Here is a 23,995-nt window from a genome sequence, read left to right on the forward strand (position 1 = left end):
CTCTCTCCCCTTCTCTTCCTTTCTCTCTACTCCCCCTCTCTCCCTTCTCTTCTTTTCTCTCTACTCCCCCCCTCTCCCTTCTCTTCTTTTATCTCTACTCCCCCTCTCTCCCCTTCTCTTCTTTTCTCCCTACTCCCCCTCTCTCCCCCTCTCTCCCTTCTCTTCTCTCTAATCCCCCTCTCTCCCCTTCTCGTCTTTTCTCTCTACTCCCTCTCTCCTCTTCTCTTCTTTTATCTCTACTCCCCCTCTTTCACCTTCTCCTCTTTTCTCTCTACGCCCCCTCTCTCCCCCTCTCTCCATTCTCTTCTTTTCTCTTTACTCCCTCTCTCCCTTCTCTTATTTTCTCTCTACTCCCCCTCTCTCCCCTTCTCTTCTTTTCTCTCTACTCCCATTCTCCCCTTCTCTTCTTTTCTCTCTACTCCCCCTCTCCTCTTCTCTTCTTTTCTCTCTACTCCCCCTCTCTCCCCTTCTCTTCTTTTCTCTCTACTCCCCTTCTCCCCTTCTCTTCTTTTCTCTCTACTTCCCCTCTCCCCTTCTCTTATTTTCTCCCTACTCCCCCTCTCTCCCTTCTCTTCTTGTCTCTCTACTCCCCCTCTCTCCCTTCTCTTATTTTCTCTCTACTCCCCCTCCCTTCTCTTCTTGTCTCTCTACTCCCCCTCTCTCCCTTCTCTTCTTTTCTCTCTACTCCCCCTCTCTCCCTTCTCTTCTTTTCTCTCTACTCCCCCTCTCTCCCTTCTCTTCTTTTCTCTTTACTCCCTCTCTCCCTTCTCTTATTTTCTCTCTACTCCCCCTCTCTCCCCTTCTCTTCTTTTCTCTCTACTCCCCATCTCCTCTTCTCGTATTTTCTCTCTACTCCCCCTCTCTCCCCTTCTCTTCTTTTCTCTCTACTCCCATTCCCCCCTTCTCTTCTTTTCTCTCTATTCCCCCTCTCTCCCCTTCTCTTCTTTTCTCTCTACTCCCCCTCTCCCCTTCTCTTCTTTTCTCCTTACTCCCCATCTCTCCCTTCTCTTCTTTTCTCCCTACTTCCCCTCCCCCCTTCTCTTTACTCCCTCTCTCCCTTCTCTTCTTGTCTCTCTACTCCCCCTCTCTCCCTTCTCTTCTTTTCTCTCTACTCCCCCTCTCCTCTTCTCTTCTTTTCTCTCTACTCCCCCTCTCTCCCTTCTCTTCTTTTCTCTCTACTCCCCCTCTCCTCTTCTCTTCTTTTCTCTCTACTCCCCCTCTCTCCCCTTCTCTTCTTTTCTCCCTACTCCCCCTCTCTCCCCTTCTCTTCTTGTCTCTCTACTCCCCCTCTCTCCCTTCTCTTCTTTTCTCTCTACTCCCCTTCTCACCTTTTCTTCTTTTCTCTCTACTCCCCCTCTCCCCTTCTCTTCTTTTCTCCCTACTCCCCCCCTCTCCCATTCTCTTCTTTTCTCTCTACTCCCCATCTCCCCTTCTCCTCTTTTCTCTCTACTCCCCATCTCCCCTTCTCTTCTTTTCTCCCTACTCCCCCCCTCTCCCCTTCTCTTCTTTTCTCTCTACTCCCCATCTCCCCTTCTCCTCTTTTCTCTCTACTCCCCCTCTCTCCCCTTCTCTTCTTTTCTCTCTACTCCCCCTCTCCCCTTCTCTTCTTTTCTCTCTACTCCCCCTCTCCCCTTCTCTTCTTTTCTCTATACTCCCCTTCTCTTCTTTTCTCTCTACTCCCCCTCTCCCCCTCTCCCCTTCTCTTTTTTTCTCTCTACTCCCCTTCTCCCCTTCTCTTATTTTCTCTCTACTCCCCCTCTCCCCTTCTCTTCTTTTCTCCCTACTCCCCCTCTCTTCCTTCTCTTCTTTTCTCTCTACTCCCCCTCTCTCCCTTCTCTTCTTTTCTCTCTACTCCCCCCCTCTCCCCTTTCTCTCTTCTTTTCTCTCTTCTCCCCCTCTCTCCCTTCTCTTCTTTTCTCTCTACTCCCCCTCTCCCCTTCTCTTCTTTTCTCTCTACTCCCCCTCTCTCCCTTCTCTTCTTTTCTCTCTACTCCCCCTCTCTCCATTCTCTTCTTTTCTCTCTACTCCCCCTCTCCCCTTCTCTTCCTTTCTCTCTACTCCCCCTCTCTCCCTTCTCTTCTTTTCTCCTTACTCCCCATCTCTCCCTTCTCTTCTTTTCTCCCTACTCCCCCTCTCCCCTTCTCTTTACTCCCTCTCTCCCTTCTCTTCTTGTCTCTCTACTCCCCCTCTCTCCCTTCTCTTCTTTTCTCTCTACTCCCCCTCTCTCCCTTCTCTTCTTGTCTCTCTACTCCCCCTCTCCGCTTCTCTTCTTTTCTCTCTATTCCCCTTCTCCCCTTCTCTTCTTTTCTCTCTACTCCCCCTCTCTCCCTTCTCTTCTTTTCTCTCTACACCCCTCTCTCCCTTCTCTTATTTTCTCTCTACTCCCCCTCTCCTCTTCTCTTCTTTTCTCTCTACTCCCCCTCCCCCCTTCTCTTCTTTTCTCTCTACTCCCCCTCTCTCCCTTCTCTTTTTTTCTCTCTACTCCCCCTCTCCCCTTCTCTTCTTTTCTCTCTACTCCCCTTCTCCCCTTCTCTTCTTTTTTCTCTACTCCCCTTCTCCTCTTCTCTTCTTTTCTCTATACTCCCCCTCTCCTCTTCTCTTATTTTCTCTCTACTCCCCTTCTCCCCTTCTCTTCTTTTCTCTCTACTCCCCTTCTCCCCTTCTCTTTTCTTCTTTTCTCCCTACTCCCCTTCTCTTCTTTTCTCCCTACTCCCCCTCTCCCCCTCTCTTCTTTTCTCTCTACTCCCCCTCTCTTCCTTTCTTTTATTTTCTCTATACTCCCCCCTCTATCTCCCTCTTTTTTCCCTTATCCTTTGGGAGGAATATGTACTGTATAAGCACTTGTTAAGTGTGTGAGTACATTTGTGTGTGTGTGTGTGTGCGTTTTCCAGGTCAGTGCTTCTGTAATGGTGCTATGACTGAAAAAGGGAAAAAATGCCAAGAGCAGTTGTACACTCACCCTCTCTCACCCTCTCTCACCCTCAGCCACAAACACACAAACCAATGACGTCAACGGTGACATGAGAGAGACATATACAACTAACCTCTTCTCCCCCTGTCTCTAGCTGTGTGGTCGATGAGATGGACTTCTCTGGGATGGAGCTGGACGAGGCTCTGAGGAAGTTCCAGGCTCACATCAGAGTCCAGGGAGAGGCCCAGAAGGTGGAGAGACTCATTGAAGCTTTCAGGTCAGACCCATCAACCAATCGCATCATACCCTCAGATTGATCAACATACCAGGGTTACTCAAGGGGCAGACACTCTGGTTCTGGAGTATCACAAACAGCAAGTCCAACCTAGCACCACACCTGACCTGATTACAAAAAAATTCAGCAGCTGAGCCAATCAATAACAGTGATTAGCTAAATTCCAGCTACCTAGTGGTCTCCCAGGTCTAAAACAAGAATTGTCCTGCCTCCAGGACCATGGTTTTAAGCTGTAGGGACAAAGTCCTACCTATCTGGGAGGGGGTAGTAAAATAGACAAGAAGTTACAGGAGTGTTATGTAACAGATGTTATGTCATCTGTCATAAGGGTGACATAGGGTGACGTAAGAAGTTATTTTAATGAAGGTATTATTCTGTGCCAGCTGGTGAGCATCTCTCATATGCAGATGTGAAGATAAGAGAACTGGCTGGTTTAGAAATAACTTTGTAACGTAACCACACACGCACGCACGCACGCACGCACGCACGCACGCACGCACGCACGCACGCACCACACACACACACACACACACACACACACACACACACACACACACACACACACACACACACACACACACACACACACACACACACACACACACACACACACACACACACACACACACACACACACAAACTGATCATTCCCAGTGTCAGAGTATTTGATGCGCAGCAGGACTCTCAGGAAACTGAACACTGACAAGTGTAAGTGTGTATATGCTTGAGAGGAGGGTTATACCATATATCTCTTGTCAGGATGTAAGAACCCACAAGTGAACCATATTAATGTCTGAAGTTGAGTTACTAACTAATGATACTGATGAAGAAACTGTTTGTTTCTGAGACCATTACAGCAGAACAGCTTTTTGTCTCTTTCTCTGTCTTTCACTCTCTTTCTTTTTCACTGGACCTGTCTCTTTCTCTGTCTCTCTTCCACTCTCTCTTTTTCACTGGACCTGTCTCTTTCTCTGTCTCTCTTCCACTCTCTCTTTTTCACTGGACCTGTCTCTTTCTCTGTCTCTCTTCCACTCTCTCTTTTTCATTGCCCCCTTTCCCCCTGTCAGAGGTACTGTACAGATGTAGGATCTTAATTTGAGCCAGTTTGCTACAACAGGAAAATAATCCAGCTGCAACAGAAAATGTGAATTATTATGTGGATTAAAATGATTGGAATTTATTTGTAGAGGTTTATAAATTTTTTCTTAGGGCAAATCAAGTCTGACATTTTAAAGTGGAAATTACTAAGTTTAGAAGCATTTTTAAACCTTGAATCCACTACAGGTTTGGAAAATTCTCAGCAACAAAAGAGTATGTGTAGATACCTCTATCTGTCCATCTCTCTATCTGTCCATCTCTCCAGTCAGAGGTATTGTATGTGTAATCCTGAGGTGGTGCAGCAGTTTCATAACCCAGACACCATCTTCATCCTGGCCTTTGCTGTGGTCCTCCTCAACACTGACATGTACTCCCCTAACATCAAACCTCAACGCAAGATGGGCCTCGACGATTTCATACGCAACCTACGAGGTGACTGGGTGTCTGTCTGTGTGTTGTCAGTAAACAGGGCCTAGCTTGTTAGGGGAGTTGTGTCTTTGTTTTGTTCTTCCTTCGGTGTGATTGAACAAATCAAAATAATACAAACCCCATGGTGTTATTTTTGTGAAAGTGTGTGTGTGTGTGTGCGTGCGTGTGTGCGTGCGTGCGTGCGTGCGTGTGTGGGGGTTTATGAGTGTGACTCAGTATAATGAGCTGCAGAAGCCTTGCAACATTTATGACAGCGGTTCTGAGACACTGGAGGGGTTATTTATAGAACTGACACACAAACCTGCACAGATGCACACACACAATGCTTTGAATATTTGAATACAACACAGGAGCATTTTCATCTGGACTGGCCCATATCATTAATCATTAGAGTGGCAGGATCAGGGCTGGTCAATGCAGAGAACACACCAAACCAGGGACAAGAGAGAGAAGGCTGAGGGCTGGAACATCCCTAACTCCTCTCCTCATGTTCAAATAATGCCACTTTAAAAATGCCACTTTAATAATGCCACTTTAATAATGTTTACATATCTTGCATTACTCATCTCATATGTATATACTGTATTTCATACCATCTATTGCATCTTAGCCTATGCCGCTCTGTCATTGCTCATCCATATGTTTATATTTATATATTCTTATTCCATTCCTTTACTTACATTTTTGTGTATTAGGTATCTGTTGTTTAATTGTTAGATATTACTTGTTAGGTATTGCTGCACTGTCAGAACTAGAAGCACAAGCATTTCACTACACTCACAATAACATCTGCTAACCATGTGTATGTGACCAATACAATTTGATTTGATTTGATTTTGGAATGGGGGCTTCTCTCCTGACTGGAACACAACACAAGGTCTCCTTCTAGTGGTGAGATAGAGCCACAGCATATCTACTGTTGACAGATAGGGATGCTACTAACTACCAGCCAATCCTGTCCTGCAACGAGTCTAAACCAGGGATGGAGTAAATTCAGCTATTACTTTATTTTGTGAATTTCCTCTTTAGTTCCTCCTGTGTGACTGCTAGTGTGTGTCCCTGTTCCCTCAGGAGTGGACGATGGAGCAGATATCCCCAGGGAGATGGTGACAGGGATCTATGAGAGGACCCAGCAGAGAGAGCTACGCTCCAACGAAGACCACGTCACCTACGTCAGCCGTGTGGAGCAGTCCATACTGGGCATGAAGACGGTGAGTTGGTGGGTTTGGGTGTGTGTGTGTTAACCTCATGGTGTGTGTGTGTGTTAAAATCCCATGGTGTGTGTGTGTGTTACAATCACACGGTGTGTGTGTTAAAATCCCATGGTGTGTGTGTGTGTGTGTTTGTTAACTCCATGGTGTGTGTGTTAATCCCATGGTGTGTGTGTGTTAAACCCATGATGTGTGTGTGTGTGTTTGTTAACTCCATGGTGTGTGTGTTAAGCCCGTGGTGTGTGTGTGTTAAACCCATGATGTGTGTGTGTGTGTGTGTTAACCTCATGGTGTGTGTATATGTGTGTGTTTAGCCCATGGTGTTTGTGTGTGTTAAGCCCGTGGTGTGTGTGTGTTAAACCCATGATGTGTGTGTGTGTGTGTGTGTTAACCTCATGGTGTGTGTATATGTGTGTGTTTAGCCCATGGTGTTTGTGTGTGTTAAGCCCGTGGTGTGTGTGTGTTAAACCCATGATGTGTGTGTGTGTTAACCCCATGGTGATTGTGTGTGTTAAGCCCGTGGTGTGTGTGTGTTTAGCCCATGGTGATTGTGTGTGTTAAACCCGTGGTGTGTGTGTGTTAACCCCATGGTGATTGTGTGTGTTAAGCCCGTGGTGTGTGTGTGTTTAGCCCATGGTGTGTGTGTGTTAACCCCTTGATGTGTGTTTTTTAACCCCATGGTCTGTGTGTGTTTAGCCCATGGTGTGTGTGTGTGTGTGTGTTAACCTCATGGTGTGTGTGTGTGTTAACCCCTTGATGTGTGTTTTTTAACCCCATGGTCTGTGTGTGTTTAGCCCATGGTGTGTGTGTGTGTGTGTGTGTGTTAACCTCATGGTGTGTGTGTGTTAAGCCTGTGGTGTGTGTGTGTTTAGCCCATGGTGTGTGTGTGTGTTTCTTTGTAGATTCTGTCTGTGCCCCACCGTAGGCTGGTGTGCTGCTGTCGTCTGTTTGAGGTGGCAGACTTCAACAAACCACTGAAACAGAAACTGGCCAACACCCAGAGAGAGGTGTTCCTGTTCAACGACCTCATACTTGTGAGAACACACACAAGCACTCACCCGCGTACACACGCACACGAGTAGTGTTATTTTGTGTAGTAACAGTGTATGTATGTGTACTGATGGTATAGCTTATGTTCATTCTGCTATCTCCTCACACAGATCCTGAAGCTGTGTCCCAAGAAGAAGACTTCTGCCTCCTACACCTTCTGTAAAGCCATGGGTCTACTGGGCATGCAATTCCACCTCTTCAGTAACGAATGTAATTACTATACTACCATTACCACTACTACTACTACTACTACTTCTGTACTATAACACTGCACGTCTACATACATAGCTAATTATGAGCTGTGACATTGTCCAGAGTCCAGACTATACCAGTGACATCACCATTCTACTCACATAGCTAACTGTGTGTGTGTGTGTGTGTGTGTGTGTGTGTGTGTGTGTGTGTGTGTGTGTGTGTGTGTGTGTGTGTGTGTGTGTGTGTGTGTGTGTGTGTGTGTGTGTGTGTGTGTGTGTGTGTGTGTGTGTGTGTGTGTGTGTGTGTGTGTGTGTGTGTGTGTCTCCAGACTATGCTCATGGCATCACCATGTTGAGTCCGTTCTCATCAGAGAAGAAGCAGATGGTGAGTTTCTGCTCCCCCAGTGGAGAGGAGCTCAGGAAGTTCACAGAGGAGCTACGAGAGTCCATCACTGAGGTCAACGAGATGGAGCAGATACACATTCAATGTGAGCACACGCACACGCACACGCACACGCACACATACACACACACACTATATGTAATATATGGTCATATATCACTGTCTACAGGGGAGCTGAAGAGAGAACAAGGGGTGCAGACTCACACCCCCCACACCAACGGAGGACAGATGGGCACACTGAGTCGACACACAGGATCCCCCACAGGTAACAAACACTCAGTTAGCAACTAGCACCACACACCACTCTGTGTCTCTGAGTGTCACTTCTGTGTTTCTCCCCTCAGCCCAGAAAGATCTGTATGACAAGACTAGCAACAACACTGTGGAGGTGAGTCACATACACACAGTGTATTTTTGTTAACAAAGATACAGACAGGTGAGGAGTAAAGGAGACCCTCGTCATCTCCCTCCAGCTCTGTGTGACTCAGAGCGACACAGCCACAACTGTAGGGCTAGATTTAACCTTCAGCTTTCTGCTAACAGGGGGCAGTAGTTAGCTATTAGCCACCTGCTAATGCACGGTTAGCTATTAGCCTCCTGCTAACAGAACATCTGCTTCCCAGCCATCATAAGCTTTTCTAAGCACTGTTGGCATGCTAGAAAACCATCTCCATGGCCAGACTCAGGGTTGATGCATGTGTCTGTGTATGCATGCATGCATGCATGTGTACGATTTTTTTTAATGGCGCTGGAGGAGATTGCTGCTGTTTTACGGGCTCCTAACCAATTGTGCTATTGTGTGTTTTTTGCATTATTTGTAACTTATTTTGGACTTAATGTTTCTGCTACCATCTCTTATGACCGAAAAGAGCTTCTGGATATCAGAACAGCGATTACCCAATTCGTAACGAGTCGGCCGCGAAGGATTTACTTCAGACACCAGACAAGGCCCAAATCCCCGTCATTTGCATTAAGAAGAGACGGAGATATAGGTCGGGGTGCCTTATAAGAATCTGACGGCGTGTGGGTAACCTCCTCCGCAATCATTGGATAATAAACTGGATGAGCTCCGATCAAGACTATCCTACCAACGGGACATTAAAAACTGTAATATTTGATGTTTCACCCATTCGTGGTTGAATGACGACATGGATAACATGCAGCTGGCTGGGTTTTCCGTGCATCGGCAAGATAGAACAAATAGACAAGGGGTGGCAGTCTGTGTCTATTTGTCAATAACAGCTGGTGCACAAAGTCTAATATTAATGAAGTCTCAAGGTTTTACTCGCCTGAGGTAGAGTATCTCATGATAAGCTGTAAACCACACTATGTACTAAGAGAGTTTTCATCTATATATTTCATAGCTGTCTACTTACCACCACAAACCAATGCAAGAAAATGCTCATCCAGAGGTGGCGCTCCTACTGGCCGGGACTTTAATGCAGGGAAACTTAAATCCATTTTACTTAATTTCTACCAGCATGTTACATTTTCAACCAGAGAAAACTCTAGACCACCTTTACTCCACACTCAGAGACACGTACAAAGCACTCCCTAGCCCTCCAATTGGCAAATCTGACCATAACTCTATCCTCCTGATTCCTGCTTACAAGCAAAAACTAAAGCAGGAAGCACCAGTGACACGCATAATATGGAAGTGGCCAGATGACGCAGATGCTAAGCTACAGGACTATTTTGCTAGTACAGACTGGAATATGTTCTGGGATTCTTCCGATGGCATTGAGGAGTTCACCACATCAGTCACTGGCTTCATCAATAAGTGCATTGATGATGTCGTCCCCACAGTGACCGTACGTACATACCCCAACCAGAAGCCAAGGATTACAGGCAACATCTGCACTGAGCTAAAGGGTTGAGCTGCCGCTTTCAAGGAACGGGACTCTAACCCGGACGCTGATAAGAAATCCCGCTATGCCCTCCGACGAAGGAAAAGCTTCAATACAGGACTAAGATTGAATCCTACTACAACAGCTTCAACGCTCGTCGGATGTGGCAGGGCTTGTAAACTATTACGGACTACAAAGGGAAGCAAAGCCGTGAGCTGCCCAGTGACACGAGCCTACCAGACAAGCTAAATTACTTATATGCACCTTGCATGAGAGCACCAGCTGTTCCGGACAACTGTGTGATCAAGCTCTCCGCAGCCGATGTGAGTATGACCGATAAACAGGTCAACATTCACAAGGCCGGAAGGCCAAATGGATTACCAGGACGTATACTCCGAGCATGCACTGACCAACTGGCAAGTGTCTTCACTGACATTTTCAACTTGTCCCTGACGGAGTCTGTAATAGCAACATATTTCAAGAACACCAAGGTAACATGCCTAAATGACTACCGCCCCGTAGCACTCACGTCTGTAGCCATGAAGTGCTTTGAAAGGCTGGTCATGGCTCACATCAACACCATTATCCCAGACACCCTAGACCCACTCCAATTTGCATACCGCCCCAACAGATCCACTGATGACGCAATCTCTATTGCACTCCACACTGCTCTTTCCCACATGGACAAAAGGAACACCTACGTGAGAATGCTATTCATTGACTACAGCAGCACTGAAGCATGCATGAGAGCACCATGAGTTCAACACAACAGTGCCCTCAAAGCTCATAATTAAGCTAAGGACCCTGGAATTAAACAGCCCTCTCTGCAACTGAATCCTGGACTTCATGACGGGCCGCCCCCAGGTGGTAAGGGTAGGTAACAACACATCTGCCACGCTGATCCTCAACACGGGAGCCCCTCAGGGGTGCGTGCTTAGTCCCCTCTGTACTCCCTGTTCACCCATTACTGCATGGCCAAGCACAACTCCCACACCATCATTAAGTTTGCCGACAACACAACAGTGTAGGCCTGATCACCGACAACGATGAGACAGCCTACAGGAAGGAGGTCAGAGACCTGGCAGTGTGGTGCCAGGATAACAACCACTCTCTCAACGTGATCAAGTCAAAGGAGATGATCGTGGACTACAGGAAAAGGAGGGCCGAACACACCCCCATTCTCATACATATTACCTCAATTACCTTGACTAACCGGTGCCCCTGAACATTGACTCTGTACCGGTACCCCCTGTATATAGCCTTGCTACTGTTATTTTATTGTTGCTCTTTAATTATTTGTTATTTTATTTATTGTTTACTTCAGTTTATTTAGTAAATACTTTCTTAACACTTATTTTTTCTTAAAACTGCATTGTTAGTTCAGGTTTTGTAAGGAAGCATTTCACTGTAATGTCTACACCGGTTGTATTCAGCGCATGTGAAAAATACAATTTGATTTGATTTGAATCAAGCCCAGTTCCTCCACTCTAAATGACCTCTCTACAGAACTAGCAGCTCCCAACCCAATCTCCCCACCAAGCCCTAACTCTTAGTCAGTCCTTTTGAATTGCATTTATCTTGGCAGCAGGTAGCATAGTGGTTAAGATAGTTGGGCCAGTAACCGAAAGGTCGCTGATTCTAATCCCCGAGCCAACTTGGTGAAAAATCTGTCAATGTGCCTATGCTCCTGTAAGTTGCTGTGGATAAGAGCGTCTGCTAAATGATGTAAATGTAAAAATCTTTGTTAGGGAGACATTGTGTGTGTGTGTTCGCTCCCTGCATGCTGCCATTGTGTCTAACCCACCAGAGGGCTGCTGTAGGCTGCGTTCAGGCTGGTAACTCCTCATGCCATTCTCTGGCTGTTTCTAAACTAGGTGTCAATTCACAATAGGCTGCTGCAGACCTACCACATGACCCAGGCCAGCCCTGATAGGCTGCTTCAGACCTACCATGTGACCAGTCCTGACTCCACCCAACTGGCTCTGGCAGCACCCCTGGCAATACTTAGCCCCACCCACCCTGGAGAACTCCGCCCAGACACCCTCATTCAATGCCAGCAGATCGTCAAGGTGATTGTTGTGGACCAGAGCGGCCAGGGGCGAATGGAAGCCTTCCTCAGCCAAGGAAGCCCTGCCTCCCACCACCGCCTCATCCAATCAGCGATGTCCACACCAGTACGGATCAGAGAGGGATCTGAGCCCCCTCTGCCTCCCCCTCCTCCCCCTTACAACCACCCCCACCAGTACTGTCCCCCCGACTCCCCCTACCCCCTTCCACACACCCTTCCTCACCCCCTGCGCAGACGCAACTCGAGTGGTTCCCGCAGCCTCGTCTGACATATGTCCCCTGATCCTACAACACCTTATTCTCTGTCCTCTGAACTTTTGTTAAACAGTGATATACTGGGAGAAACACACACAACACAAACACTCATAGACAAAGATAGAAAGGGAAAGGGTGAGACGAGGAAGGGAGGAAGAGAAAGAGGGAGGTAAGGAAGTCAGCTGAGAGAGAGGGAATAAGCCGAAAAATAGAGTGGGAGAAAATGGAGAGGTTTCAAATCAATATAAATTCAAAGTCATCTTACGATGTAATGTTTATTTTTCTAAAGATAGATTTTCTAATCTGACAGCTCTTGTGACACAGTGTCATCTGTACATATCTATATCTGTACCTGGCTTTAGAAAGAACACTCTAGGATGCCCCTCCTACCCCCTAATCTCTGATTATAACCCTGCCCTGATATCACACAGCTGATGCAACAAAAGGAATTCCTCCCAGTGAATGGAACCGTCTGGACATAGAGACATACAGTTGAAGTGGGATGTTTACATACACTTAGCATAATACATTTAAACTCAGTTTTTCACAATTCCTGACATTAATCCTAGTACAAATTCCCTGTTTTAGCTCAGTTAGGATCACCACTTTATTTTAAGAATGTGACATGTCAGAATAATAGTAGAAAGAATGATTTATTTCAGCTTTTATTTCGTTCATCACATTCCCATTGGGTCAGAAGTTTACATACACTCAATTAGTATTTGGTAGCATTGCCTATACATTGTTTAACTTGGGTCAAACGTTTTGGGTAGCCTCCCACAAGCTTCCCACAATAAGTTGGGAGAATTTTGGCCCATTCCTCCTGACAGAGCTGGTGAAACTGAGTCAGGGTTGTAGGCCTTCTTGCTCGCACACGCCTTTTCAGTTCTGCCCACACATTTTCTATAAGATTGAGGTCAAGGCTTTGTGATGGCCACTCCAATACCTTGACTTTGTTGTCCTTAAGCCATTTTGCCACAACTTTGAAAGTATGCTTGGTGTCATTGTCCATTTGGAAGACCCATTTGCGACCAAGCTTTAACTTCCTGGCTGATGTATTGAGATATTGCTTCAATATATCCACATACTTTTCCTTCCTCATGATGCCATCTATTTTGTGAAGTGCACCAGTCCCTGCTGCAGCAAAGCACTCCCACAACATGATGCCGCCACCCCCGTGCTTCACGGTTGGGATGGTGTTCTTCGGCTTGCAAGCTTCCACCTTTCTCTTCCAAACATAACGATGGTCATTATGGCCAAACAGTTCTATTTTGTTTCATCAGACCAGAGGACATTTCTCCAAAAAGTACGATCTTTGTCCCCATGTGCAGTTGTAAACCGTAATCTGGCTTTTTTATGGCAATTTTGGAGCAGTGGCTTCTTCCTTGCTGAGCGGCCTTTCAGGTTATGTCGATATAGGACTCGTTTTACTGTGGATATAGATACTTTTATACTTGTTTCCTCCAGCATCTTCACAAGGTCCTTTGCTGTTGTTCTGGGATTGATTTGCACTTTTCGCACCAAAGTACGTTCATCTCTAGGAGACAGAACGTGTCTCCTTCCTGAGCGGTATGACAGCTGCGTGGTCCTATGGTGTTTATACTTGCATACTATTGTTTGCACAGATGAACGTGGTACCTTCAGGCGTTTGGAAATTTTTCCCAAGGATGAACCAGACTTGTAGAGGTCTACAATTTTTTTTCTGAGGTCTTGGCTGATTTCTTTTGATTGTCCCATGATGTCAAGCAAAGGGGCACTGAGTTCGAAGGTAGGCCTTGAAATACATCCACAGGTACACCTCCAATTGACTCAAATTATGTCAATTAGCCTATCAGAAGCTTCTAAACCCATGACATAATTTTCTGGAATTTTCCAAGCTGTTTAAAGGCACAGTCAACTTGGTGTATGTAAACTTCTGACCCACAGGAATTGTGATACAGTGAATTATAAGTGAAATAATCTGTCTGTAAACAATTGTTGGAAAAATGACTTGTGTCATGCATAAAGTAGATGTCCTAACCGACTTGCCAAAATTATAGTTTGTTAACAAGAAATTTGTGGAGTGGTTGAAAAAATGGTTTAATTGACTCCAACCTAAGTGTATGTAAACTTCTGACTTCAACTGTATCACCTCCATCACATCATCAATTCTCACCTAGGGTTTTATCCCTCCTCCTTGGCACTCTGTGTTTTGTGTTATAAGATGACAATGAGATGCTAATACTACTTTTGATCCTGAAGAAGTGAGTATGTCAGAGCAGCGGGGAGGGAAGACTGTTTCTCCTCAGTCCTGGTTTACAGTGTCTGACTTCTATATCTGTGTGGGAGTGTGTGTGCATGTGAAGGTATGAGGGTGTGATTGTGTGTGTGTGTGTGTGTGTGTGTGTGTGTGTCTGTGTGTGTGTGTGTGTGTGTGTGTGTGTGTGTGTGTGTGTGTGTGTGTGCGTGCGTGCGTGCGTGCGTGCGTGTGTGAATACCATTGTAATCATCTCTGAGGTTTTGTTACATGGGTCCAAGCCTCACACTCAGGTAAACACCAGTACCGACGACAATCTTATTTGATCTGCTACTTGTCAACTTTCAATCTTATTAGTTAATGATGTTCATATGATTAGTTCATAAAAACATTAATGTTGAATCTTATTAATTGATCATGTTCTAACATTCTAGCTTATTAGTCCTGTTGAATATTCAGTCTCACGTTGTGAATCTATACCCATTCTATATCCATTCTCACATGATGAACCTGTTCTACTCTTCACTGGACTGCTTGTCCCACAGGGATGTATATACACAACCAGTATACACACACACACACACACACACACACACACACACACACACACACACACACACACACACACACACACACACACACACACACACACACACACACACACACACACACACACACACACACACACACACACATTAAACCAGAGAATGACTTACGATGGAAGATATTTATCGGAGTATTAAATATGTTTGATTATTACTACTGATTGTTGTAACATCTCTTCCTTCCCCTCTCTCTGAGGGCTGTGACACGTGGTGACCCACTGAGGCTGTCCTCTAAGTGTCGCACCATATTTTTGGAGTACAGAAGAATAATGGATATGTGTATATAGGTGATATATAGATTTAACATAGAAATAATAGACACAGTGCTGATGTGTGTATTCATACAGAGGGGAGGAAATTGTATTTAACTTGGACAAGAAAAAAAATCGATTTGTTTTTCCGACTATGAGGGCATAAGAACCCCACTGTTACCATGGGAGACAGAACAGGCAGTCCAGTTACCATGGAACCACACACAGAGATGACACATCTACATGATGACATCACTAAATGATCATAGTTAGAGTTATACTGTGGCTGTGATCGCGCTAACGTTAGCATTAGATGGTTTAGTGGAAAATAAGTAGGAATCATAGTAGACATTTTAGCATGTTCTAAAGCCCTAACATATTATCGCCCTAACCCTAGCCCTGAGTCTGGCTCACCTGTCCTTCTTGGAGATGTGTCCCTCTTGGAGATGTGTCCCTCTTGGAGATGTGTTACACTATTGAGCACCTGTGCACCGACACACTTATAAAGTATTTACTAATAAAATATCATGTTTATAGCAAGTGTTAACTAATGGAATATTTCTAAAGATTTGTTTGAAATTAATTAAAGAATAAAGTAGTTTGTACTCTGCCTTGAGTCCTGTGTGTGTGTGTGTGTGTGTGTGTGTGTGTGTGTGTGTGTGTGTGTGTGTGTGTGTGTGTGTGTGTGTGTGTGTGTGTGTGTGTGTGTGTGTGTGTGTGTGTGTGTGTGTGTGTGTGTTATACTGTACACACAGTTTCTCAGACTTTCTCAGGGTGTCATTTCTTGTCCACTAAACAGCTCACAGTGCACAAGATGACAGACAGACCAACAGAGAGATAGATCGCTAGATATGCAGACTGATAAGACAAACAGGTGAGTAGGGGAGTTGATTTTACTTGTCCAAAACACAGATGTAGAACACTCAGAGAAAATACATCAAATAAACCATAACACCCCACGAATATATTATCCCCCAAACACAATGATAGTAACATAGTAACACGTGATATAAACATAGTAACACAGTGACACAAACATACGAACACAGTGACAACACTATTTGGCTGAACAACTTAAATGTACAAAAACATGATACAAGAATATAATAAAATACACAGTGGTATGACTAGTGCAAGATACCTGTATACTTACATGTGTGATATATATAGCCTGTATATTAGGGCTGTCAAATGAAGAAAAAAAATGTAATCGCGTTAAATCGCAGGATTTGCTGTGATTAATCGGCATTGCTAAAATTGGGCTGTAATTTAAGATTATTCATACAAAAAGCATTACAAGAATATTGACGTCTTGATTTTGTCCAAAGTAACAATAATTAAAATCAGGTAAATTGATAAAACACACATTCTTTAACCTCAATGTCAACTTGTTTTGGACATCGCATTGTGGTTTTTAGCTGTATGCATGATGTATTTTGGATGTTTTCAGTCTATTTTGAACACTTTCAGGCGTGATTAAACGCGATAACAAAATAAATAGTGCACTAAAATGACAAAGTGAACTTGAGTTAACTGGTTAACTCTGACAGCCCTACTATATATACACATGTCTCTCCCACTCTTTCTGTTCTGCCTGTGGACATAGAAAAGATGCAGGGCTCCAAGAGGGCTGCAATGGTGTGTTGATTCAGGCCAGGGAACCACCAAGTTTCTGTTGGGTGGTTTTGACTCTCTTGCAAGAAAAGGGCAACTTCTCTCTTTCCTCTCTCCTTCCCTCTCTCTTTCTCTCCCTCCCTCTCTCTTTCTCTCCCTCCCTCTCTATTTCTCTCCCTCTATCTCTGGTGGACCAATCCATCTGACAAACAGTCAGTATGTCCAGGATTTGGCCCCATGACTAAGGAATAGGTGTGTTTATCAGGTGTGAAGTTGACTGAGAAGTTCTCAGCCTTTACATCGTAGTCTCCTCCCATTCCAGTTCAACATCACCTGCAAGAGAACAAAAGAGTAGAGATGTGAAATGTGCGTTTATGACTTGTGTGTCTGCTAGCGTATGTGTGTGTGTGTGTGCGTCTGCTCACCCTCCATAGCGTCCAGTGAGTCCATCTTCTCCAGAGCAGAGTAGTTAACAAACCAGATGGACTGGCTGTTTCCTTTACTGTTCAGCAGGTCCAGAGTACTCTGGTGTAGGAACATATACTGGGCCTGGGGACATGCGTGCATACACTTGGTAAGATTGTCAGGCTCTCTACAGATTTGAATACATCAGGACAACAGGGGGAACTAGATCATAATATGAAGTATCATATCCATATCACAGTCAGAATATTTCATTATTTTATGATACATGTTGTATAAAGACATATTTCTCACCAGGTTCTGCACCATACACATCCTCTCACTGCGTAGTTCAGCCACCAGACCGTAGATGTCCACAAAGTCGTGATCACTGACATGTTGAATTAGGTGGTCCAGCGCTATAAACACTCCTGTCCTGCCTACACCAGCACTGCAGTGCACCACTATAGTGGTGTTCTCATGCCTGTTGGCTCTGATGGCTCTAACAAACTGTATGAGTGTGGTGCTGGACTCTGGTACGCCATGCTCTGGCCAGGAGGTGTAGTTGAAGTGGTGAACCACCATGTAGTCCCCATGCTAGGGGGAGAAAGAAAGAGAGAGAGGGGGAGAACAATGTTTTGATTATCAAGAGGGAAACTGTGTAAACGTAGTTATTCTGAGGTTCTCGTGTGTGTGTGTGTGTGTGTGTGTGTGTTACCCTCTCCACTTTGAGAGCTCTGACGGTCCAGTCAGGATAGACGTCCTCAGTCAACTTGGTGATGATGATGTCCCCAAATACTGTCACCGGCTTATTATCTTCTGGCCAGTACTGGTGACACCGGATCTACACACACACACAATTGGTGACAGCGGATCTAAACAGACATTCAACCCTGACACTACTAGAACCTTGGTCCGGTCCTTACCCTTCCTTTCTCATAGCACTGTGTGAGCATAGCAATGGTTTGTGTGCGAGTCTCCCAGATCATCCTCCAGAAGTCAGCCACAGTACCGGGGAGAGGACCCTGGGTCGCTATGAACTCACTGGGACACAGATAGCCCTATTAAGGGAGAAGGAGATGCAGCAAGAGAGAGAATCTTATAGTCAGAACAGAGCAAAGTCACAAGTCTCCAGTTATTTTTTTGTTATTTTTATTTCCTTTTTTACTTTCCCCCCCTTTTCCCCCAATTTCATCATATCCAATTGGTAGTTACGATCTTGTCTCATCGCTGCACCTCCCCTACGGACTCGGGAGAAGCAAAGGTCAAGAGCCATGCGTACTCCAAAACACGACCCTGCCAAGCCGCACTGCTTCTTGACCCACTGCTTGCTTAACCCGGAAGCCAGTAGCACCAATGTGACGGAGGAAACACCGTCCAACTGATGAGCGTCCAACTGATCAGCTTGCAGGCACTGGGCCCGCCACAAGGAGTCACTAGAGCACGATGAGACAAGGAAATCCCAGCCGGCCAAACCCTCCCCTAACCTGGACGATGCTGGGCCAATTGTGCGCCGCCCCATGGGTCTCCCGGTTACAGCCGGTTGTGACACAGCCTGGGATCAAAACCACAAGTCTCCAGTTTTGTAGTAAACACAAAAGTTGGAGTGTTTTGATGGCAAGGTTCAAGAGGTGATGACATTTTCTCTAAAAGCATGAGTGTTCTCTTTCCTGTGTGTGTGTGTGTGTGTGTGTGTGTGTGTGTGTGTGTGTGTGTGTGTGTGTGTGTGTGTGTGTGTGTGTGTGTGTGTGTGTGTGTGTGTGTGTGTGTGTGTGTGTGTGTGTGTGTGTGTGTGTGTGAGAGAGACTCACTGAGATGAAGCTAGCGTTGATGTAGTCAGATCCAGGCAAGCCAGGTTCAGACAGCAGCTTAACACGGTTGTTGTTATCTGTAGAGGAGAGAGTGTGTTAGGCTGTGTGTGTTTGTTATGCTTAGTGTGTGTGCATGCATGTGTGCTCATACAGGGTTTGATGTTAGTGAAGCGGTTCGTGGATCTGTTCCAGGGAAGGTCAGCGTCTGATGTAGCCAGGTCGTGCAGCAGTTTGGGTAGCTCCTGGAAAGGACAGGGTTAACACTGTCAGACTACACACAGGCACACAAACGCGCACGCACATACACGCAGGCGCGCACACACACACAGGTTTTCACAGGGGTCAGAGGTCAGAGTTACATACTGCGAACTCTTCCTGGAACTTGGCGTTCTCGTTGGCACACAGATCCTCTACATGCTGCAGAAAAGACTTCTTATTGACCGGCCTGAGAGACAGAGTGAGATGGGGGTAAGAGAAATCCTTCACAGAGCAGCAATCCACATCTAACTAGTATTGCCAAGCAAATACAATCACATAGCACAACATACACACTCATCAGGTGACTTACTTGAGAGACTTTCTGTAGCTGAGAAGTCTGTAACAGAGTTGACAGAACAATGTGAGTCACACTGTCACACTGTGAGTACGGCAGACTCTACTTTCCATTACTCTACAGTTACAGACTCACACACTGAATGAATAACAGCACTTCACTACGGAACTAAAGCAATGAGAGAGACCACAACACACTGCAATGCAACACAGCCACACACACATGGAGAGCTACAACACACTGCCTACAGATGTAGGATCTTAATTTGAGCCAGGAAAATAATCCTGCAGAAACAGAAAATGTGAATTATTACGTGGATTATAATTAATGGACATTTTTGTAGGGGTTGATACAGTTTTCATTAGGGCAAATCAAGTCAGAAATGTAAAAGTGGAAATTACAAACGTTTTAAGAACTAAAATACACTACAAGTTTGCAGCAACAAAAGAGTGATCAAATGAAGATCCTACATCTGTAATACCAACTTACTGGATGACAAATATCTCCTTCCGCCTAAAGAAGAAGGAGGAATACCTGGAGAAAGAGTGTGAGAGAGGCGTTAAAGTGAGAGAGTGGGCAGACAGCCATGTGTGTGGTTGTGGGATTGTGTGTGTGTGTGTGTGTGTGTGTGTGTGTGTGTGTGTGTGTGTGTGTGTGTGTGTGTGTGTGTGTGTGTGTGTGTGTGTGTGTGTGTGTGTGTGTGTGTGTGTGTGTGTGTGTGTGTGTGTGTGTGCTAACAGCAGCCAAGCACAGTCTGTAGGCATGCAGGTAGGTCGGAAGAGTGTTAGAGGTAGAGTGGGCATAATGTTACAGAGGGTGAACCTTTGTGATGGAGTGATAGAGAGGGTGTTTGTATGTGTGTGTGAGGAAAAAGACACGTATACGTAGGCACACACACACACACACACTGACCGGTGTAGCTTCTCTTCCTTCAGCTCCAGGTCGGCCACAGCGATCATCTGATCCAGTTTAAACTTGGTCTCTATAATCTCCGCCTCCCGGGGAGAATAGGTCCCTCCCTCCTTCTGACGCTGACGGATCCTGCCATTGGATGAGGAACATGTCAAAAGCTCTGAGATACCTGAGTACGGCTGGCTGGGTTTAAACCTTGGTCAGCTAGAACCATCAGATCAACATTGAGTTTACCTGACAGAGACATAGATGATGATGATGAGTAGCACAGCCAGGAAGAAGGAGAGGAGAACTCCCAGAATGATCTGTTCATCTCTGGTCAACAACCCATCCACTGACAGACAGAAGGGGGAGAGGGGGGAGAGGGGGGATGGACAGAGGTGTTGTTTAATCGATTTGCATTGGAGAGGAGAGGTGTATGTCTGAGTTTGTGGAAAGAATAGGGGAGGAGTGGTTACCTGCGGTTCTGATATGCTCAGAGTAGTCAGAGTCTGTGTACTGGCCTCGGATGTTGGTGGCTCGGAACTTAAACCTGCAACACAGACAAAGACATGCACTGTATTAAACTTTGTATGTGTGTGTGTGTGTGTGTGTGTGTGTGTGTGTGTGTGTGTGTGTGTGTGTGAGTGTGTGTGTGTGTTTACATGTGTGTGTTGTGGATACTCACACGTAGACAGTGTTTGGTTTGAGGGGTCCGTTACAGAGTGTGTTACTGTACTCCTCAGTCAGACAGTTGCCCTCCTCTCCGATAACATAGTGGTCTTCCTGGTGGTCTCTACGGTCCAGCACCCTGTCCCTCACAATTCTGTGTCTAATCTGTGAGTGGTTCTGTCTGCTGGTTTGTGTGTGTGTGTCCCTGCTTTCGCCGTCCCTCACACAGAGTGGGTTGGGGAAGCCATTGTCAGTCAGGTAGGGGGCGGGACGAGAGAGGAATGCGATCTTCCAGTTGGTTAGGTTCCTGCTGTCCATCACTGAGACAGAGACACAGACAGATCTCAGACAAGGCCTAAAGCAGCGGCTCCTAATCATTTTAGTTTTGGATATGTTTTCTGTCTGATAGATGTACTGTATGTTTATGTCTGTGTCTGTGCATGTTAGTGCGTGTGATGTCGTACCCCCAGATTCTGACACGATGATCTGGATGCTACTGATTGGTCCGTTGTCATCGCTGTAGAAACAGGCTGGCATGCGAACAATAATGCTCCTGGAGGTTACCATGGCAACTCCTCCTCGGTCCAGCACTGCCTGGGGTCTCTGGGTGGGCTTGGCAGGAGCTACACACACACGCTCGCACGCACACACGTACACACACACACAAACACACATAAATACACACACGTTGCGGTTATGCAGGGGTCATGTTGGGGTTATGAATGGGTTACGGGATTCCTAAAAAAAAGACCATGATTTTGAGGATTTTCCCCCTAGAATGGGTCTTTGGAGGAAGGATTGTTGATATATTCAGTGGAAGTCAGAAGTTTACATGAACTTAAGATGGAGTCTTTAAAACTCGTTTTCAACCACTCCACAAATTTCTTGTTAACAAACTATAGTTTTGGCAAGTCGGTTAGGACATCTACTTTGTGCAGTCATTTTTCCAACAATTGTTTACAGACAGATTATTTCACTTATAATTCACTGTATCACAATTCCTGTGGGTCAGAAGTTTACATACACCAAGTTGACTGTGCCTTTAAACAGTTTGGAAAATTCCAGACATTATGTCATGGGTTTAGAAGCTTCTGATAGGCTAATTGACATCATTTGAGTCAATTGGAGGTGTACCTGTGGATGTATTTCAAGGCCTACCTTCAAACTCAGTGCCTCTTTGCTTGACATCATGGGAAAATCAAAAGAAATCAGCCAAGACCTCAGAAAAGAAATTGTAGACCTCCACAAGTCTGATTCATCCTTGGGAGCAATTTCCAAATGCCTGAAGGTACCACGTTCATCTGTACAAACAATAGTACGCATATACAAACCCCATGGGACCACGCAGCTGTCATACCGCTCAGGAAGGAAACGCCTTCTGTCTCCTAGAGATGAATGTACTTTGGTGCGAAAAGTGCAAATCAATCCCAGAACAACAGCAAAGGACCTTGTGAAGATGCTGGAGGAAACAAGTACAAAAGTATCTATATCCACAGTAAAACGAGTCCTATATCAACATAACCTGAAAGGCCACTCAGCAAGGAAGAAGCCACTGCTCCAAAATCGCCATAAAAAAAGCCAGACTACGGTTTGCAACTGCACATGGGGACAAAAAGATCGTACTTTTGGAGAAATGTCCTCTGGTCTTGATGAAACAAAAATAGAACAAGCCTCCCCCTTTTTCCTCCAAACATAATGATGGTCATTATGGCCAAACAGTTCTATTTTTGTTTCATCAGACTAGAGGACATTTCTTACTTGTGTCATGCACAAAGTAGATGTCCTAATCAACTTGCCAAAAATATAGTTTGTTATCAAGAAATTTGCGGAGTGGTTGAAAAACAAGGTTTAATGACTCCAACCTAAATGCATGTAAATTTCCGACTTCAACTGTATATTTCTGTTTATTCTCAAACAATATATACAGTTATATCAACGTTCCAGAGGGGGATGTCTGCTACTTTTAGAGCTAGGATCCACTTTGTAAGCATTCCCAATATTAACATGAACTCATGTCCTTCCTCCAAAGGAACATTCTATGGATTCGATTTCCAGAAAATGTTATTTTTTTGTCCTGGTTTCATGAGTAATCACCCTTATGTAGTGTAAATGTAGTACTGTACCTATGATTCCAGTAGTGATCCGAACCTCTGAGCTGGGGGGGCTTAAACCTGCTCCGTTTACTGCTGCAATCTGAGAGAGAGAGAGAGAGAGAGAGAGAGAGAGAGAGAGAGAGAGAGAGAGAGAGAGAGACTATTTGGCCATAAACAGACAATACACAGTGGCAGAATACCTGACCACTGTGACTGACCCACAATTAAGGAAAGCTTCGACTAATGTACAGTCTCAGTGAGCATAGCCTTGCTATTGAGCGAGACCACCATAGGCAGACCTGGTTCTCAAGAGAAGGCAGGCTATGTACACACTGCCCACAAAATGAGGTGGAAACTGAGCTGCACTTTCTAACCTCCTGAGAGAGAGAGAGAGAGAGAGAGAGAGAGAGAGAGTGTTTTGTGATAGTGTGTGTGCTCCTCGCCCGTATATTATAGTTGTGACCTGTGTGTGTGTGTGTGTGTGTGTGTGTGTGTGTGTGTGTGTGTGTGTGTGTGTGTGTGTGTGTGTGTGTGTGTGTGTGTGTGTGTGTAGTTGTGACTTGTGTGTGTGGGTGTAGTTGAGTCCTGTGTGTGTAATTGTGACCTGTGTGTGTATGTGTGTAGTTGAGGCCTCTGTGTGTGTGTGTGTGTGTGTATGTAGTTGTGACCTGTGTGTGTATGTAGTTGTGACCTGTGTGTGTATGTAGTTGTGGCCTGTGTGCGTGTAGTTGAGTCCTGTGTGTGTGTAGGTGAGTCCTGTGTGTGTGTATTTGAGTCCTGTGTGTGTGTGTGTGTGTGTGTGTGTGTGTGTGTGTGTGTAGTTGTGACATGTGTTTGTGTGTAGTTGTGACTTATGTGTGTGTAGTTGAGTCCTGTGTGTGTGTAGTTGTGAAGTGTGTGTGTGTAGTTGTGACGTGTGTGTGTGTGTTGTTGTAACGTGTGTGTGTGTAGTTGAGTCCTGTGTGTGTATAATTGTGAGTTATGTTGAGTCATGTGTGTGTAGTTGTGACCTGTGTGTGTAGTTTTGACCTGCGTGTGTGTATGTATGTGTGTAGTTGAGTCCTCTATGTGTGTTTGTGTGTGTGTGTGTGTATTTGAGTCCTATGT

General features: G+C 45.3%; 2 protein-coding genes across 4 annotated transcripts in view; one reads left to right on the top strand and one right to left on the bottom strand.

The window, feature by feature from the left end:
* LOC129862250 (IQ motif and SEC7 domain-containing protein 3-like) overlaps positions 1-15,462 on the top strand; it is a 40,369-nt gene extending 24,907 nt beyond the window's left edge. Inside the window, exons 7-15 of one of the 3 annotated variants that reach the window (XM_055933725.1) lie at positions 3,066-3,188; positions 4,570-4,736; positions 5,805-5,944; positions 6,847-6,978; positions 7,105-7,204; positions 7,518-7,676; positions 7,761-7,856; positions 7,936-7,979; positions 11,313-15,462. In XM_055933725.1, coding sequence (XP_055789700.1) covers positions 3,066-3,188; positions 4,570-4,736; positions 5,805-5,944; positions 6,847-6,978; positions 7,105-7,204; positions 7,518-7,676; positions 7,761-7,856; positions 7,936-7,979; positions 11,313-11,774 — 1,423 coding nt within the window. In that variant the 3' untranslated portion in view covers positions 11,775-15,462. Of the gene's footprint in view, positions 1-3,065; positions 3,189-4,569; positions 4,737-5,804; positions 5,945-6,846; positions 6,979-7,104; positions 7,205-7,517; positions 7,677-7,760; positions 7,857-7,935; positions 7,980-8,460 lie in introns of all 3 variants that reach the window. The other 2 variants (XM_055933727.1, XM_055933726.1) reach the window with 2 other exon arrangements.
* Positions 15,463-15,727: 265 nt separating this feature from the next.
* LOC129862249 (phosphatidylinositol phosphatase PTPRQ-like) overlaps positions 15,728-23,995 on the bottom strand; it is a 53,142-nt gene continuing 44,874 nt past the window's right edge. Inside the window, exons 44-59 of the mRNA XM_055933723.1 lie at positions 22,919-22,988; positions 21,260-21,418; positions 20,812-21,115; positions 20,603-20,676; positions 20,379-20,478; positions 20,145-20,273; positions 19,722-19,766; positions 19,248-19,274; positions 19,043-19,124; positions 18,831-18,921; positions 18,680-18,756; positions 17,795-17,929; positions 17,587-17,712; positions 17,184-17,465; positions 16,892-17,015; positions 15,728-16,799 (exon numbers count right to left, since the gene is read on the bottom strand). Coding sequence (XP_055789698.1) covers positions 16,762-16,799; positions 16,892-17,015; positions 17,184-17,465; positions 17,587-17,712; positions 17,795-17,929; positions 18,680-18,756; positions 18,831-18,921; positions 19,043-19,124; positions 19,248-19,274; positions 19,722-19,766; positions 20,145-20,273; positions 20,379-20,478; positions 20,603-20,676; positions 20,812-21,115; positions 21,260-21,418; positions 22,919-22,988 — 1,863 coding nt within the window. The 3' untranslated portion in view covers positions 15,728-16,761. The remainder of the gene's footprint in view (positions 16,800-16,891; positions 17,016-17,183; positions 17,466-17,586; positions 17,713-17,794; positions 17,930-18,679; positions 18,757-18,830; positions 18,922-19,042; positions 19,125-19,247; positions 19,275-19,721; positions 19,767-20,144; positions 20,274-20,378; positions 20,479-20,602; positions 20,677-20,811; positions 21,116-21,259; positions 21,419-22,918; positions 22,989-23,995) is intronic.

This window comes from Salvelinus fontinalis, chromosome 9, assembly GCF_029448725.1.
Source record: "Salvelinus fontinalis isolate EN_2023a chromosome 9, ASM2944872v1, whole genome shotgun sequence".
NCBI lineage: Eukaryota > Metazoa > Chordata > Actinopteri > Salmoniformes > Salmonidae > Salvelinus > Salvelinus fontinalis.